The sequence below is a fragment of the Littorina saxatilis genome, linkage group LG4 (assembly GCF_037325665.1).
Source record: "Littorina saxatilis isolate snail1 linkage group LG4, US_GU_Lsax_2.0, whole genome shotgun sequence".
NCBI classification, from domain to species: Eukaryota; Metazoa; Mollusca; class Gastropoda; order Littorinimorpha; family Littorinidae; genus Littorina; species Littorina saxatilis.
In genome coordinates, this window is record NC_090248.1 from 49,196,857 (window position 1) to 49,210,648 (window position 13,792).

The window sequence follows — 13,792 nt, forward strand, 5'->3', positions numbered from 1 at the left end:
AAACCATTAAGGTGTTACGAGTGTGTTTGAGTTGCGGTTCTTGCTCATGTTTATACTCACTGAGTTACTTCCCTTGGATCTGGATCTAGATCTGGATCTGGATAACCCGCCTGGGTTGGTGGTTTGCGGGTGCGAATGCGTATACGCACGGTTCAGTGTGCTTTCGCGAAAGGGTGTGTCATATGCACGGCTAAAACTAAGATACTTCTTGATTTCAGTAAATAGTTTCATTACATGTCAACTAGTTCGTTTTTAAATGATTTTTTAGAGATCGCCAAATGGTATTGTGTGAATAACATCATTCGATCGATTGTACGCACGGCGCCGTGCTTCTAGTAGCTCAGTCCATTCCTTCTTTCCGGTATGGAAACAGACGTGTTTCTGGCGAAAGAATCGGCGTTTTCAACTCGCCATATCTTCATATTCATTCGGACTAGAACAACGAAATATAAATTTCTTGTAAAAAAAAATCCCGAGCCTTGCGACTCTGGTAGTCATTTTCTTACGCGAAGCGGCCTTTGGTAGGTACGACAGTTTTAGTCACCCAAGTATATATCTAAAACGCACGTGGACGAGTTTTCAATGGCGTATTTGAAGTCTGTGAATGTTGTGATTACAAATCATTTCGGGGCACCCCTCAGTCTATACGTACAGACAAACAAATTGCATGGAACGAAATTTGAGAGGCTGGACTGTAAGTTGTTGTTTTGACTTCTACAAATCTCGCAGGTCTTTTATGCAAAACAGACTCAAAATTGCATTTTTCACGCAAGTGTAGATGACGAGACTATCGAAGGAATGGAATACACTTGCCTACAGATATAATAGACAGATACTTATATCTATGACTTACCCTAGCCCATATGTTAGAATAAAGAACATACTTTGCTCTTTTGAATGATGTATGATTTGGCACTGTACACAGGATTTTAGACCTGCCCCCGAAGTGATTTTTCCATAAACCCGTCAAAAAGCTCACTCTGTTTTGGCCGTAAAAAGCCGCGCGCCCAAATGAAGTCAATTTCTAACCTGTCTCGTGTGTTCGAAGGAGTACATCTCAGCGATGCCATTGCCTTGCAACCTCAAAGAAATATATTTTAATAACCCGCTAAATGAACGTTTTTTTAGTGTGAAATAAAAGCCGGAGATTTGCTTCGTTTCTTTGCTGCGACACAAAACCAAAACCAACTATAGATCTGCGGTGACATTATGAGTTCGTTTTCGACATTGCAGTGAAGTTGCGTGGATCTTCGACGATTCCCGTTCGGTTTAATGTGGATAGAGCTTTGATTGAATGTAACTGCTTTGAAAAGTTACAACATGAGTCCTTGGGATCGATGTTTTTCGGTAAACTTCTTCGTATCCTTGACTTTACTTTTGACTTGAACAGATCCAGATCGGCTGGGGCTGTTAATCACCTACACAGATCTATACTGAAGTTGACTCGACACGGCGAACCGCCGAATCCGTGCCCTCTCGTCGGTCCTACCCCCAAATCCCTTACCAGCCTCAGACCCCACCTCACCATTCTAACCTCACTGGCGCACTATGTGTGATTATCCCTTCCTCATACATGTGTGTGTGTGTGTGTGTTGTTTGTTGTGTGAGTGCGTGCCGGCGGGCGGGCGTGTGTGTGCCCGTGTGTCTTTGTGTCTGTGCATGTCGTCTTGAGTGCGAGAAAGCGAAGTTTTGAGAAATAGTGACAGATAAATAGTTTAAGAAAGGAATCTACTAAGTGAGAGTGGGTGTCCATTACGGCATTGCGAAGCTTTGTTTGTCTGTTTGTTTATGTGTTCGCCGTGTGTGTGTGTGTATGTGTGTCACAGTTAATATGTGTCCATTTGGTGCGTTTGGCTTCATAGTTCCTTCATACGAGTAACTTTGTTAACAGTTCATTATTCGGACACAGATTAACAAGTTATAGAATGTTCGTGTAGAACAGACACTTAGCCACAAAAAACACCTGGTTTTGAAATGAATTATTACCTCGATTCCGTTCAAAGGAGCTTTCCCCAAACACCTTTTTAACAATATCCAATTGATCTATGAAGATATGGGTCCATGCGACCCCGAGGCAGAGGATGCCTGTTTGCGGACAGGGGGAAATTGAGAAGGGGGGGAGGACCGATACTATAAACCCCAACCTGTGTACACATTGCTAACAGGAACCTGTGCACAAAATGTGTAATGTATCTCACGACAGATTATTTTTTCGGGGAGGGGGGGGGCGGGGGGGGGCGGGCGCATTCTTATGATTAGCCTAAGTCGCTTCGCGTCCTCAATTTAGACTTTTGAATTCAAAGTACACCCCTTTTACAAAGTAACTGATTCACCCATGTGTGTCGTGTGTATGTGCGTGTGTCTGTGTGCTTGTCTGTGTGTTTGTGTATTTGTAGTGCGATTCAGAGACACCTACTGGACAGATCTTCATGAAACTCTGTCTCCAGTTGGAAATGTCCTCCCTGTTGTGGATGGTAGGAGCGGGGTTTTGGACAAGGGGGACATTTCCAACTTGAGACGAAGTTTGAGGTAACGTGATGCATTATAACTGAAATACACAATTAGTAGTGCCCCAATATGCAAGTGTGTTCGTATCATCAACTGATAAAAAGTGTGTCCGTAGATTTTGGTTACGCGTCGCAGTGTTAGCTGTGTACGACCTCCCACAGTCCAATGCCGCGAATTGTTGTTACAGCCCCTGACTTTTTTATGTACGGAATCCGGTAGTCTTTTTGTTGTTGTTAAATAATTATATTGCCAAACGTTATGACATTTTGGGATAATTGAACGAGTTTCAATACACATTTGCTGAGCACCTGTGTGCTAAAAGGAAATGTCGTTTGTTTTTATCAAAACTCAAAACTAATTTTCAATGTTTATTCGTGCAAACCGTCACACAAACATGCGTGCCTCTATGAGTATGCGTGTGGCTGCTTTCGTAGTTCAGGCTAGATTACAAGTCAGCTGTGTTAGGGTACAAGCCTTTTGATAATTTACCCCACACCAAATCCCCCCCCCCCCCCACCCCCACCCACCCCGATACCTGTCAAATTCCCTCAAAATGCAAGAACAATTCCGTTACCTTAGATCATCAACAGAAAATAATCCTCCGGATCCTAAAGATCAGGACGAAAACATAGCGAAACACTTTAGATATCAGATACCGACTTTATGTAATGCGCTTCAAAATCATATTTGAGAGAGAGAAAGAGAGAGAGAGAGAGAGAGAGAGAGAGAGAGAGAGAGAGAGAGAGAAAGAGAGAGAGAGAGAGAGAGAGAGAGAGAGAGAGAGAGAGTATGCATGTATTCCAATTGTAAATAGTCAGAAATATAGTTATTGACTGTGTACTTATTCTTATCGCTATGAGGGGTTGGTTTGCTTGTGTGTGTGTGTGTGTGTGTGTGTGTGTGTGTTTGTGATTACTGGGGTGGGCGGGTGGTGGAGGGGGGGTGGTATTGGATCTGGGGGAGGGAAGGGGGGGGGGGGGGGGGTTGGCAGGGGGTATCGGTGCACTAAAGGCACCAAGTGTTTGGGTGTATGTGTTTGTATTGCGATTCAGAGAAAACTACTATACAGATTTTTATGAAACTCTGCACACAGTACCCACACTTCTCCCTACCGCCTGACCTACTGGGCTCCCAAATGAATGTTTTTATCAATTTTTGTCAGTCAAGATATGGGGGTGGGGGTGGTGCGGGTATAATTGTGGAGTAAGCAATAAGAAAACACCTTTTGGTTTTCTTAGGTATTGCAACGGTATATAGTGAAGTTAGCTGTGTTCAAATTTGTTTATGATCTGTCGAGCCAATTTTGTGTTACAACGTTTTTGAGTGATAATTGTATGTGTACGCTCTCGCCAATCCTGGATAATTTTCGGCATGCACATTGATAAGTACCGTATTATAATAAAGTGATACTCTCCATTCTTTTATCTACACAAAGTAATGTTTTATTTATCTTTTCTAAAGATAAAAATGTCAGTTAGGATGACGTTACGAATTAGTGTTTTCTGTAAGGTCATATGTGTCCACCCGGTACCCCCCAAAACTGACAAAACTCTTATAAAAAAATGAATAAGAAAACAAAGTTTTTTGTCTGTCTGCAGTTGTGGACATATAGCTTAGAGAAACATGTGCTCAAAATGTGTAATGGATTTCACGTGCGACTTTTTGTTCTTTCTTGTGTTGAGGTGGGGGGGTGGGCGTATGCCCCTTGATCAGTCTCGGGCGCTCTGCGACCTCGATTTACACTCTTGAATTCTAAAAACACCCCCCTTACAAACTAACTGATCTACCCTGGTGTATATATATATATGTGTGTGTGTGTGTGTGTGTGTGTGTGTGTGTGTGTGTCTCTGTGTGTGTGTGTGTGTGTGTGGTGTGCGATTCATAGAAATTTACTGGATAGATCTTCATGAAACTTTGCACACAAATGTTCCGACCCCCAACCCTTCACCCTGATTCAAACTCATGTATCACAAGTCCAGCGCTCTACCAACTGACCAACAGCACTCCCAAATTATTTTTTTTTTTATCATTTTTGTCAGTCAAGATATGGGGGTGGGGTTGGTACGGGAATAATTGTGAAGCAGACAATACGACAACAACTTATTTTGTTTTCAGGTATTGTATCTGTATACAGTGAACTTAGCTGTGTTCAAGTTTAGTTATGTTCTGACGAGCGAATTTTTTTTAAATACGTTTTTACTACTAAAGGAGTGATATTTTTATGTGTACGCCCTCGAGAAACCTCGATCATTTTCTGAAAATGCACGTTGATAAGTACCGTTTTATGATAAAGTTATACTCTCCATTCATTTATCTACACAAACTAATGTTTCATTTATTATTTGTAGAGCTAAATATGTCAGTTGGGATCATGTTAAGAATCGCAGTGTTTTTCGCAAAATCGTACTTGACAATCCCCAGTAAAAAAATTCTAAAAAAAAATTAATACGTCAACCTCTTTTTTTCTTTGCACAGATGTGTCCATATTGCTTAGAGGAACCTGTGCACAAAATGTGTAATGTTTCTTTCACGCGAATTGAACACACAAGTAACCCCTTAAGAATCGCAGTGTTTTTCGCAAAATCGTACTTGACAACCCCCGGTAAAAAAATTCTAAAAAAAAAATTAATACGTCGACCCCCTTTTTTCTTTGCACAGATGTGTCCATATTGCTTAGAGGAACCTGTGCACAAAATGTGTAATGTTTCTCACACGCGAATTTTTTTTAAATACGTTTTTACTACTTAAGGAGTGATAATTTTATGTGTACGCCCTCGATAAACCTCGATCATTTTCTGAAAATGCACGTTGATAAGTACCGTTTTATGATAAAGTTATACTCTCCATTCATTTATATACACAAACTAATGTCTCATTTATTATTTGTAGAGCTAAATATGTCAGTTGGGATCATGTTAAAAATCGCAGTGTTTTTCGCAAAATCGTACTTGACAACCCCCAGTAAAAAAATTCTAAAAAAAAAGTTAATACGTCGACCCCCTCTTTTCTTTGCACAGATGTGTCCATATTGCTTAGAGGAACCTGTGCACAAAATGTGTAATGTTTCTGACGAGCGATTTGAACACACAAGTAACCCCTTAAGCTGCCTTCACCCTACGTTTTCTAAACACACATCCCCCCCCCCCCCAAAAAAAAAAAAATCCAAACAAAATCAACACAAAATAAATTAATACACACACGCGCAAAAAACAACAACAACAACAACAACAACAACAACAACGACGACGACAGCAACAACGAAAACCACACATTTTACCAATTTTTTTCACCAAAGCAGGTGGTGACAGCAGAGGGGTCAGCGGTTGTGAAGACTGACCTTGCAGCGGACAACGGCCTGGTGCACGTGATCGACAAGGTCATCTACCCCCTCCCCGCCACCAACCTCCCCCTCACCCTGACCTTCAACAAGGAACTGGGCTCCCTGGCCTATCTTATTTACCAGGCCACACTCACAGACGCTCTGGCCAGTAAGTGAAAACAATATCAATTTAAGGCTACGTGACATGATTCTACGTACTAGATGATACGAGTGTGTCGGGTTTGCATGGGTTATAAAAGAGTGATTACACTTGCTTTTATTGAGTGAGGCAAGCTTTCCACACGTGCTTCATGTCCGCGTGTTTCAGACACACTCCTCACAAGTTTCTGACCTATAATGTCACGTGGGAAAGTTTGACTCAATAAAAGCAAGAGTATTCAGTCTTTCACAACCCATATTTGGAACGGGCTTCAAGTGAAATGCTGAGCAGCAAAGGAAAACTATTTAACCAATGTCAGTGCCAGTGTCGCCATATGATAACGGTTTGTTCAAAAGCATATAACTGGACATGGCCTACGTGACTGCAGCAACAACAACAAAACACACCAAACAAGAGGCGAAGCCATCAAGGCTCACGTAAGAAATCGACAAACAGTAACACAAACTCAATCACTCCGTCACACACACACACACACACACACACACACACACACACACACACACACACACACACACACACACACACACACACACACACAGAAAGAGCATAGGTGAAACTGTGCAAGAAAGCGAGACACTAGATCTAGATCTGTCTGTATGTAGCCTACTTACAAGGACACGACTGCCAACTAGTCTCGGCGCGCTCAAAATAATAATGACCGAGACTTTCAGTACTTCCTTCGCGTGACGTCTAACCCTCTTACGTCATAATGTGACGTCAATGTTATGTGACGTCTTCAAATGTTAGAGTTTCTACCACAGACATACACACGCACAGACGCACGCACGCACGCACAGACAGACAAAGTTACGATCGCATAGGCTACACTTACGTGAGCCAAAAAACCCTGAGCCGGCGGTAGCGGGAAGACCGTGCAGATATCATCCAACTTTTCGTGCAAAGCGGCGGGGTAAGCGACGGTCGAACTGACCAAATTCACACGACACAGTCTGCCAACGGGCCTTTCACTGAGTCGGGTTGCACAGTGAGCTTTGCCGTGTGTTTTACATAAATAGGCATTCCTAAATGTTCCATTTTCGACAGATATCCGCATAGGTCAGTGGTATAGGGCTGCGCTGCAGTTCCTGAAGTCGCTGGTTCGAGCCCCGCCAATGCTATCATTTTGTTATGAATCATGCGCGCTTTTCCTGTTCAGTTTGTAAAATATGCTTCTTTTTTTTTTTTTTGTGGGGGGGGGGGGGGGGGGGGGGCAAGTTTTGTGTGTGCTCATTAATATAAACTTTTTTGTGAGAAATCACTCACTAAAACGGACGCAGCACGCGCGCGTGCTTATACACACATAAAACACACACACACATAAAAAACACACACACACACACACACACACACACACACACACACACACACACACACACACACACACACACACACACACACACACACATTACACAAAACTGATACGTAAGATCGAGCGATGTAAATAAATTAAGAGCTATAATTTGTCATGCAGATTGCGGACACCTAGCTTGGAAAAAACACCTTTTATTGTCACTTTTATTATTATTTTTTCTAAAACGTGCCTGTCAAGATACCCCGCGTACAATGTTCCATCACTCATGGCTGGTCCAAATGGTATTCGCCTTTCAACACAGGCACCACTGTATATACAGTAATACCGTCGTTTCAAATACTTTGCAACTCGTGTAACCCATGTGTAAAACGTGTGTCCGTACCCGTTTAATTGCACATAACACATCCACAAGGAAACAAACAGCTACCAACAAAAATAAATGTTTTAATTGCGGCAATACAAAAGTCTGCAGGGTTAGCATCGAATTACTTCGACAGAATCTCGTTACACAGGTCTAAGAACGGCATCTCTCGCTACGAGTCACTGAGTCGCTCATCAGTCATGTTGCCTAAATACAAGTCTTTCTGCGTCTAAGCCTGATCTAGATTGACATTTTTGTTTTATCATATCTGATTAAAATGCAAAAAGAATTGACATAATATCAAGGTATGTGTTATAGGGGAAGGGCCCCTAATATATGGACCACTTTTTGTTTTATTGCTGATAACTAGCTTTTTTTCTTGCGAAGAAGTTTCATTTTGTGGTTGGTAGTCCTCTCTTAGTTTAACAGTTATGCCTAATTAGAGTGAAGTAGCTTTGATAGACCTTCAGCAAAAAATTAAATACAGAAAAAATCACAAATGGTCCATATTAGGAGCCTGGGCGCCCAATATCGACCAGTGAAGCGGCCTTCACGAATCACTGTAAAAAGCCCCCTATACTTCAAAATAACATGATACAACTTAGTGTGCAAGTCAGACAAATTCAAATATGCTTTAGATTTAGCTGTTTCGGGTTGATGAGAGCATTATTTGAAGCACACCAGGAAACTGAAGAAGCTTATCAAAAACAGAGTGAAAATAAGTGAAATTATCAACTTCCACACAAAAAAAGACTATTTGTTATATTTTTTTGAAATCTCGAGGGCTAGTTATAGGTTATTTTCAGCAAGCTTCTTAATGAATTAATTAAAATTGCCTTTAGCTTTTATTTTCTTCGATTTGTTGAAGGTGGTCCATATTAGGGGACTCACACATACTTTGAGGTTTTGCTATTATTTTTTGTTTGCAGTAAAAACCCGGGGTACACACTGCTAAAATGTAACAAATACGGTCTTAGCTGTCATATATAGCCATTTTTGTGTGATAAAAGCTTTGGCTGTGGACAGAAACGAGTCCGTTTTAGGCGGCAAATTTAGAGTGAACGCTGCCAAAAGTCCAAAAAAGCGAAAAAGCCTAACGGTTTTGAGGTTTGTGTTTCTGCAACTGTTTTGACATGTGCAACTTATCCAGAGAGGGTGAATAAAGCGAATGGAATTGTTTTGAGCGCTCTAGCGCCGTTAGTTTGTCACTGCCGGTCCATATTAGGAGCCTTTCCCCTACCTCAAAACATTTACACTTAGGGGGTTACTTCAGTGGTTGGCGCAGAGATCAATACCAAATCAGTACCTGGCGAGCGTTGGTCAGTATTGCAATTGATCACCAATAATGGTTTGGAATAAAAATGAATAGAGTAAAATAAAACAAACTAAAGGAGAGTAAAGAAACAATCAAATACAAGAGGCGAAGCCTTCAAGGCTCACGAAAGAAATCGACAAACAGTAACACAAACTCAATCACTCCGTCACACATACACACAAACAGTAAGCATAGGTGACACGGTGCAAGAGTGCGAGACACTATATCTAGATCTGTCTGTCTATAGCCTACTTACGGGGACACGACTGCCAGATGGCCAGATCGACACTGCTTCCTCGCGCAGACACTGGAAACACGCCGTGCAGATTAAAGGGCAGCTGTCGGGTTGCCTGGCCTCAAAAATGCACGGAGTCGAGTGCAAACACGCGTTTAAGAGTTTTCCGAATTGATTCAACTAAAGACTGTTGATTTGGTCCAGAAGAAGATACTTTTATCATTAGTTTGAAACCATGAAAATGAGTGAAACTTTCTGCTAGTTCTCACAATCCGCAAGAAAACGAAGCAGTTGGCAGGCCGAAACGACTCAAAATCCGCGAAAGACAACTCTGTCAGCACAAGAAGAGACGCCGCAGCGTTAGCCTGGCAGTGACGTCATCCGAGGAACCCGATAAGGCCGCTGTGAAGTTTACAGTACAATGTAGACTACAGCTGGACATCTGTAATGCTGTACGCGTGATTGATTCTTGCACAAAGTAAAGTATTAGGCTGGTGGTATCTTCTCAGGACCCATGTTCCCATCTTCTCCTCTTTGATCTGACCAACTGCAACCTTCATAAGTTATTTCTAAAGTGGTTCACATGCTGTTGCTACACCCCCAGTCCACCCGGTTAAACCATAAAGCTGCTCAACCACAGACCCTCGTGTCCCTGGTCAGCAGACACTTTACACTGAAGAAGGTCAGCTTGAGGTGTCGATCACTCCAATTACTGTGTACGTGTGAGGTACATCTTGGACACCCGGCCAGTACTGAAACTGGCCTTGGCAGGGAACGATTCAAGGGGGGGGGGGGGGGGGGGCAATCTCAGTCATCTCAAAGAGGGAAATCCAAACGGATATGGCTAATAAGTGGATAATCTGTTACGACACGAAACGCGTTCTAAATCCGGGAAGGGAGGCTACTCCAGCGTACTGTCAGGTGTGTTCTAATACCTTAACATAGAGGGGGAATCGAGACGAGGGTCGTGGTGTATGTGTGTGTGTGTGTGTGTGTCTGTCTGTCTGTCTGTGCGTGTGTGTGTGTAGAGCGATTCAGACCAAACTACTGGACCGATCTTTATGAAATTTGACATGAGAGTTCCTGGGAATGATATCCCCGGACGTTTTTTTCTTTTTTTCGATAAATACTTTTGATGACGTCATATCCGGCTTTTTGTAAAAGTTGAGGCGGCACTGTCACATCCTCATTTTTCAATCAAATTGATTGAAATTTTTGTAAAGCAATCTTCAATGAAGGCCAGACTTCAGTATTGCATTTCAGCTTGGTGGCTTAGTTAATGACTTTGGTCATTAAAAATCTGAATTTTGTGATAATGTTGTTTTCTTCTATAAAACGATCCAAATTTACGTTCATCTGATTCTACATCATTTCATGATTCCAAAAACATATAAATATGTTATATTTGGATTAAAAACAAGAATTTTAAGAATATAAAAATTATGATCAAAATTAAATTTCCGAAATCGATTTAAAAACAATTTCATCTTATTCCTTGTCGGCTCCTGATTCCAAAAACATATAGATATGATATGTTTGGATTAAAAACACGCTCAGAAAGTTCAAACGAAGAGAGGTACAGAAAAGCGTGCTATGCAGCACAGCGAAACCACTACCGCGCTGAACAGGCTCGTCAGTTTCACTCCGTTTTGCACAAGCGGCGGACTACGGTCATTGTAAAAAAATGCAGTGCGTTCAGTTTCATTCTGTGAGTTCCACACGGCTTGACTAAATGTAGTAATTTCGCCCTATGCGACTTGTTTGTGTTTTATGAATGATCTAAACTTTGAAGACAATCATCAAGGCATTGATGAGGCCAAGGACAAACAGAGATGACTACCACACAATGTCCAGAGAGCAGCAAGTCAACCTCATCAGGCTGCGTACTGGCCACAACAGGCTCAATGCTCACATGAACCGAAAGTTCAAGCTGGCGCCATCACCAACCTGTGCCTGCGGTCAAGAGGACCAAACAGCGGAACACATCTTACAGCGATGTCCCTTACTAGATGAGGAACGAAAAGAAGTGTGGCCGTCACCAACTCCCTTGCAGACCAAACTATACGGCAGTCGACAGGAGTTGGAGAAAACGACAACATTTATCACCAGTGCTGGACTGATTGTGTAACCTCTGCGAACGCCAAGAAGAAGAAGAAGATCTAAACTTTGCATGCGTCTGTGTGATTTCAGACAGCCCTTTCACGATCTTTGCCCCCAGCGATGCCGCTCTTAACAAACTCCCGGGTCAAGTTTACAACGACCTTCTCATGAACGTCACCAGACTAAAAGGTACGCGTATAATACGGTCTCTCTCTCCCCACCCCCCCCTACCCTACCACAAACACACATGTAGTGGGGAGGTAGTTCTACACACACTCAACGAATAGCCAAAGGACCAGCTTGCTCCTTTTGGAAGTACATGTAATTCAACAAATCAGGACCATTACCTGTTATTATTTCTCTGTAAGAAAAGTCAACATCTTATCTGTACCGTTCAGACTGTATTTGTATGTTCTTGCCGCAAGTAAAGTGGGAGGCATTACTCCAGCAGAAGAAACTACTGCAACAAACCCAATTTCACAGTTTTTTTCCTTCTCCCTGGCTGTTCAAAAAAGCTTCTCTGCAAACAATGAAAAAATGATAAACAATCCATGTCTTAGTGGGTTTTTTTCGCTGATAAGCACAATTCCTCTTCATTTGTAATTTAACAGCCTATTGTTTTGACACTTTTGTTTGCTTCCGTTGTCATCTCAAACAGAGATCCTGTTTACACACGTGGTGAAGGGAGTGGTGTTCAGTAAGGGACTGTCCAATGGGGAAACACTGACCAATCTCCAGGGAACTTCACTGTCAATCACCTCCGGGGCCGGTAAGTGCATAGTTATCTATGTGCACGCATATAGGCTTAGCCACCTCGGCTGAAGTGCACAAACCGAAAGTGGGTGCCACCCAAACGGGAGAGAGCAAACCGCTGGATCTGATTAGTTGAAATCCCAACAAATCTCAATTTCAACCAATCCAACACCGCGGTTGGCTCCCACCCGATTGGTAACTTTTTTGTGAACCTCGGCTCTGAATGCTGAATAAAAAAATAAAATAAAATAAAAACAGTGAAGGCAGCAATTCACAAAACGCCTCAAAATTATGTTCAAACACTTAAACATTCTCACGTTGTATCTTCGGACACCCCGCATGTACCCACAAAGTTGTGAAACTGTGCATGTGGGGAGAGAAAGGCTCTTCCTTGTCTTGTTCAAAAAAGGGCACCCATAAAGGTATATGGGAGACCTTTTATCTATCCTCTACGCTCTCATATGATTTCAATGCTTTCAGAAAACAAGTCCCATAAAAACCGTATGGGACCATAATTATAACATGTGTTTTGATTGAACACTGGAAAGCACCTCCATCCCCCCACGGCCAGGGCATCCCAACGAGAACAGAATAAAATGACTCCTCGCTGATTGAAGGGGTGAAAAAACACATAATAAAAACATTTGACAAAAAAACAGTGGAGATAAGAAGTCAAAAAGCATGTCTGTTGATAACTGAGCTGCAATTGCTCAATTCTATGTGTGGTTTTCAGTGACTTCCAACCTTACATGTTTCTACTGTGAAAGTATTCTGTATAGCTATGTGCACGCATAGGGAAAGGGTGGCCGAGTGGTAAAGTGCACTTGCCTCGGAAGCAAGAGGTTGTGAGTTCGACCCTGGGTCAGGGCGTAAGCAATTTTCTTCCCCCTTTCCTAGCCCAGGTGGTGGGTTCAAGTGCTAGTCTTTCGGATGAGATGAAAAACAGAGGTCCCTTCGTGTACACTACATTGGGGTGTGCACGTTAAAGATCCCACGATTGACAAAAGGGTCTTTCCTGGCAAAAATGTATAGGCATAGATACAAAATGTCCACCAAATACCCGTGTGACTTGGAATAATAGGCCGTGTAAAGTAAATATTTGCCGTAATGGCTTGAGATTTACTGGCCGATGTGAATGCGTGATATATTGTGTAAAAAATTCCATCTCACACGGCAGAAATTAATATGTAAAGCGCTTAGAGAACGTCAAGCGCTATATAAATCTCCCATATAAATAAATAAATAAATATAAATGTGTTTCAGATGGTGTGAAAGTGAACCACGTTAAAGTGGTTACGGCAGATGTCCCCGCAACCAATGGTGTTATCCATGTCATCGACACCGTCATCATGCCTAAATGAACAAAAGTGCTTGTCCACTCTTATTTCTGGTGTACGTGTTACTATAATGCTGACATTCCATGAAGAGAGAGAGAGAGGAGAGAGAGAGAGAGAGAGAGAGAGAGAGAGAGAGAGAGAGAGAGAGAATATATACGCCAGATTCCCATCACACACACACACACACACAATTTTTTTCGCATTAAAATGACAGTTTAATTCACCTGATAATAGTAGAAATATTCAATATCAAAATGTAAATCCTTTCACTGTATCTCTACGCATCTGTCGCGAATAATTGTGAACAGAAGGAAGTGGGGGGTCAGGCAAAACCTACCATAGAGAGCTTGGATCATTTCTTCACATCACTT

The 13,792-nt window shown here is 42.1% G+C and overlaps 1 protein-coding gene across 1 annotated transcript in view; it reads left to right on the plus strand.

The window, feature by feature from the left end:
- The window catches only part of LOC138965620 (transforming growth factor-beta-induced protein ig-h3-like), a 17,322-nt gene extending 3,854 nt beyond the window's left edge, over positions 1-13,468 (plus strand). Inside the window, exons 5-8 of the mRNA XM_070337797.1 lie at positions 5,807-5,996; positions 11,422-11,520; positions 11,990-12,100; positions 13,348-13,468. Of these exons, the coding sequence (XP_070193898.1) occupies positions 5,807-5,996; positions 11,422-11,520; positions 11,990-12,100; positions 13,348-13,445 (498 nt within the window). The 3' untranslated portion in view covers positions 13,446-13,468. The remainder of the gene's footprint in view (positions 1-5,806; positions 5,997-11,421; positions 11,521-11,989; positions 12,101-13,347) is intronic.
- The last annotated feature ends 324 nt before the right edge of the window (positions 13,469-13,792 follow it).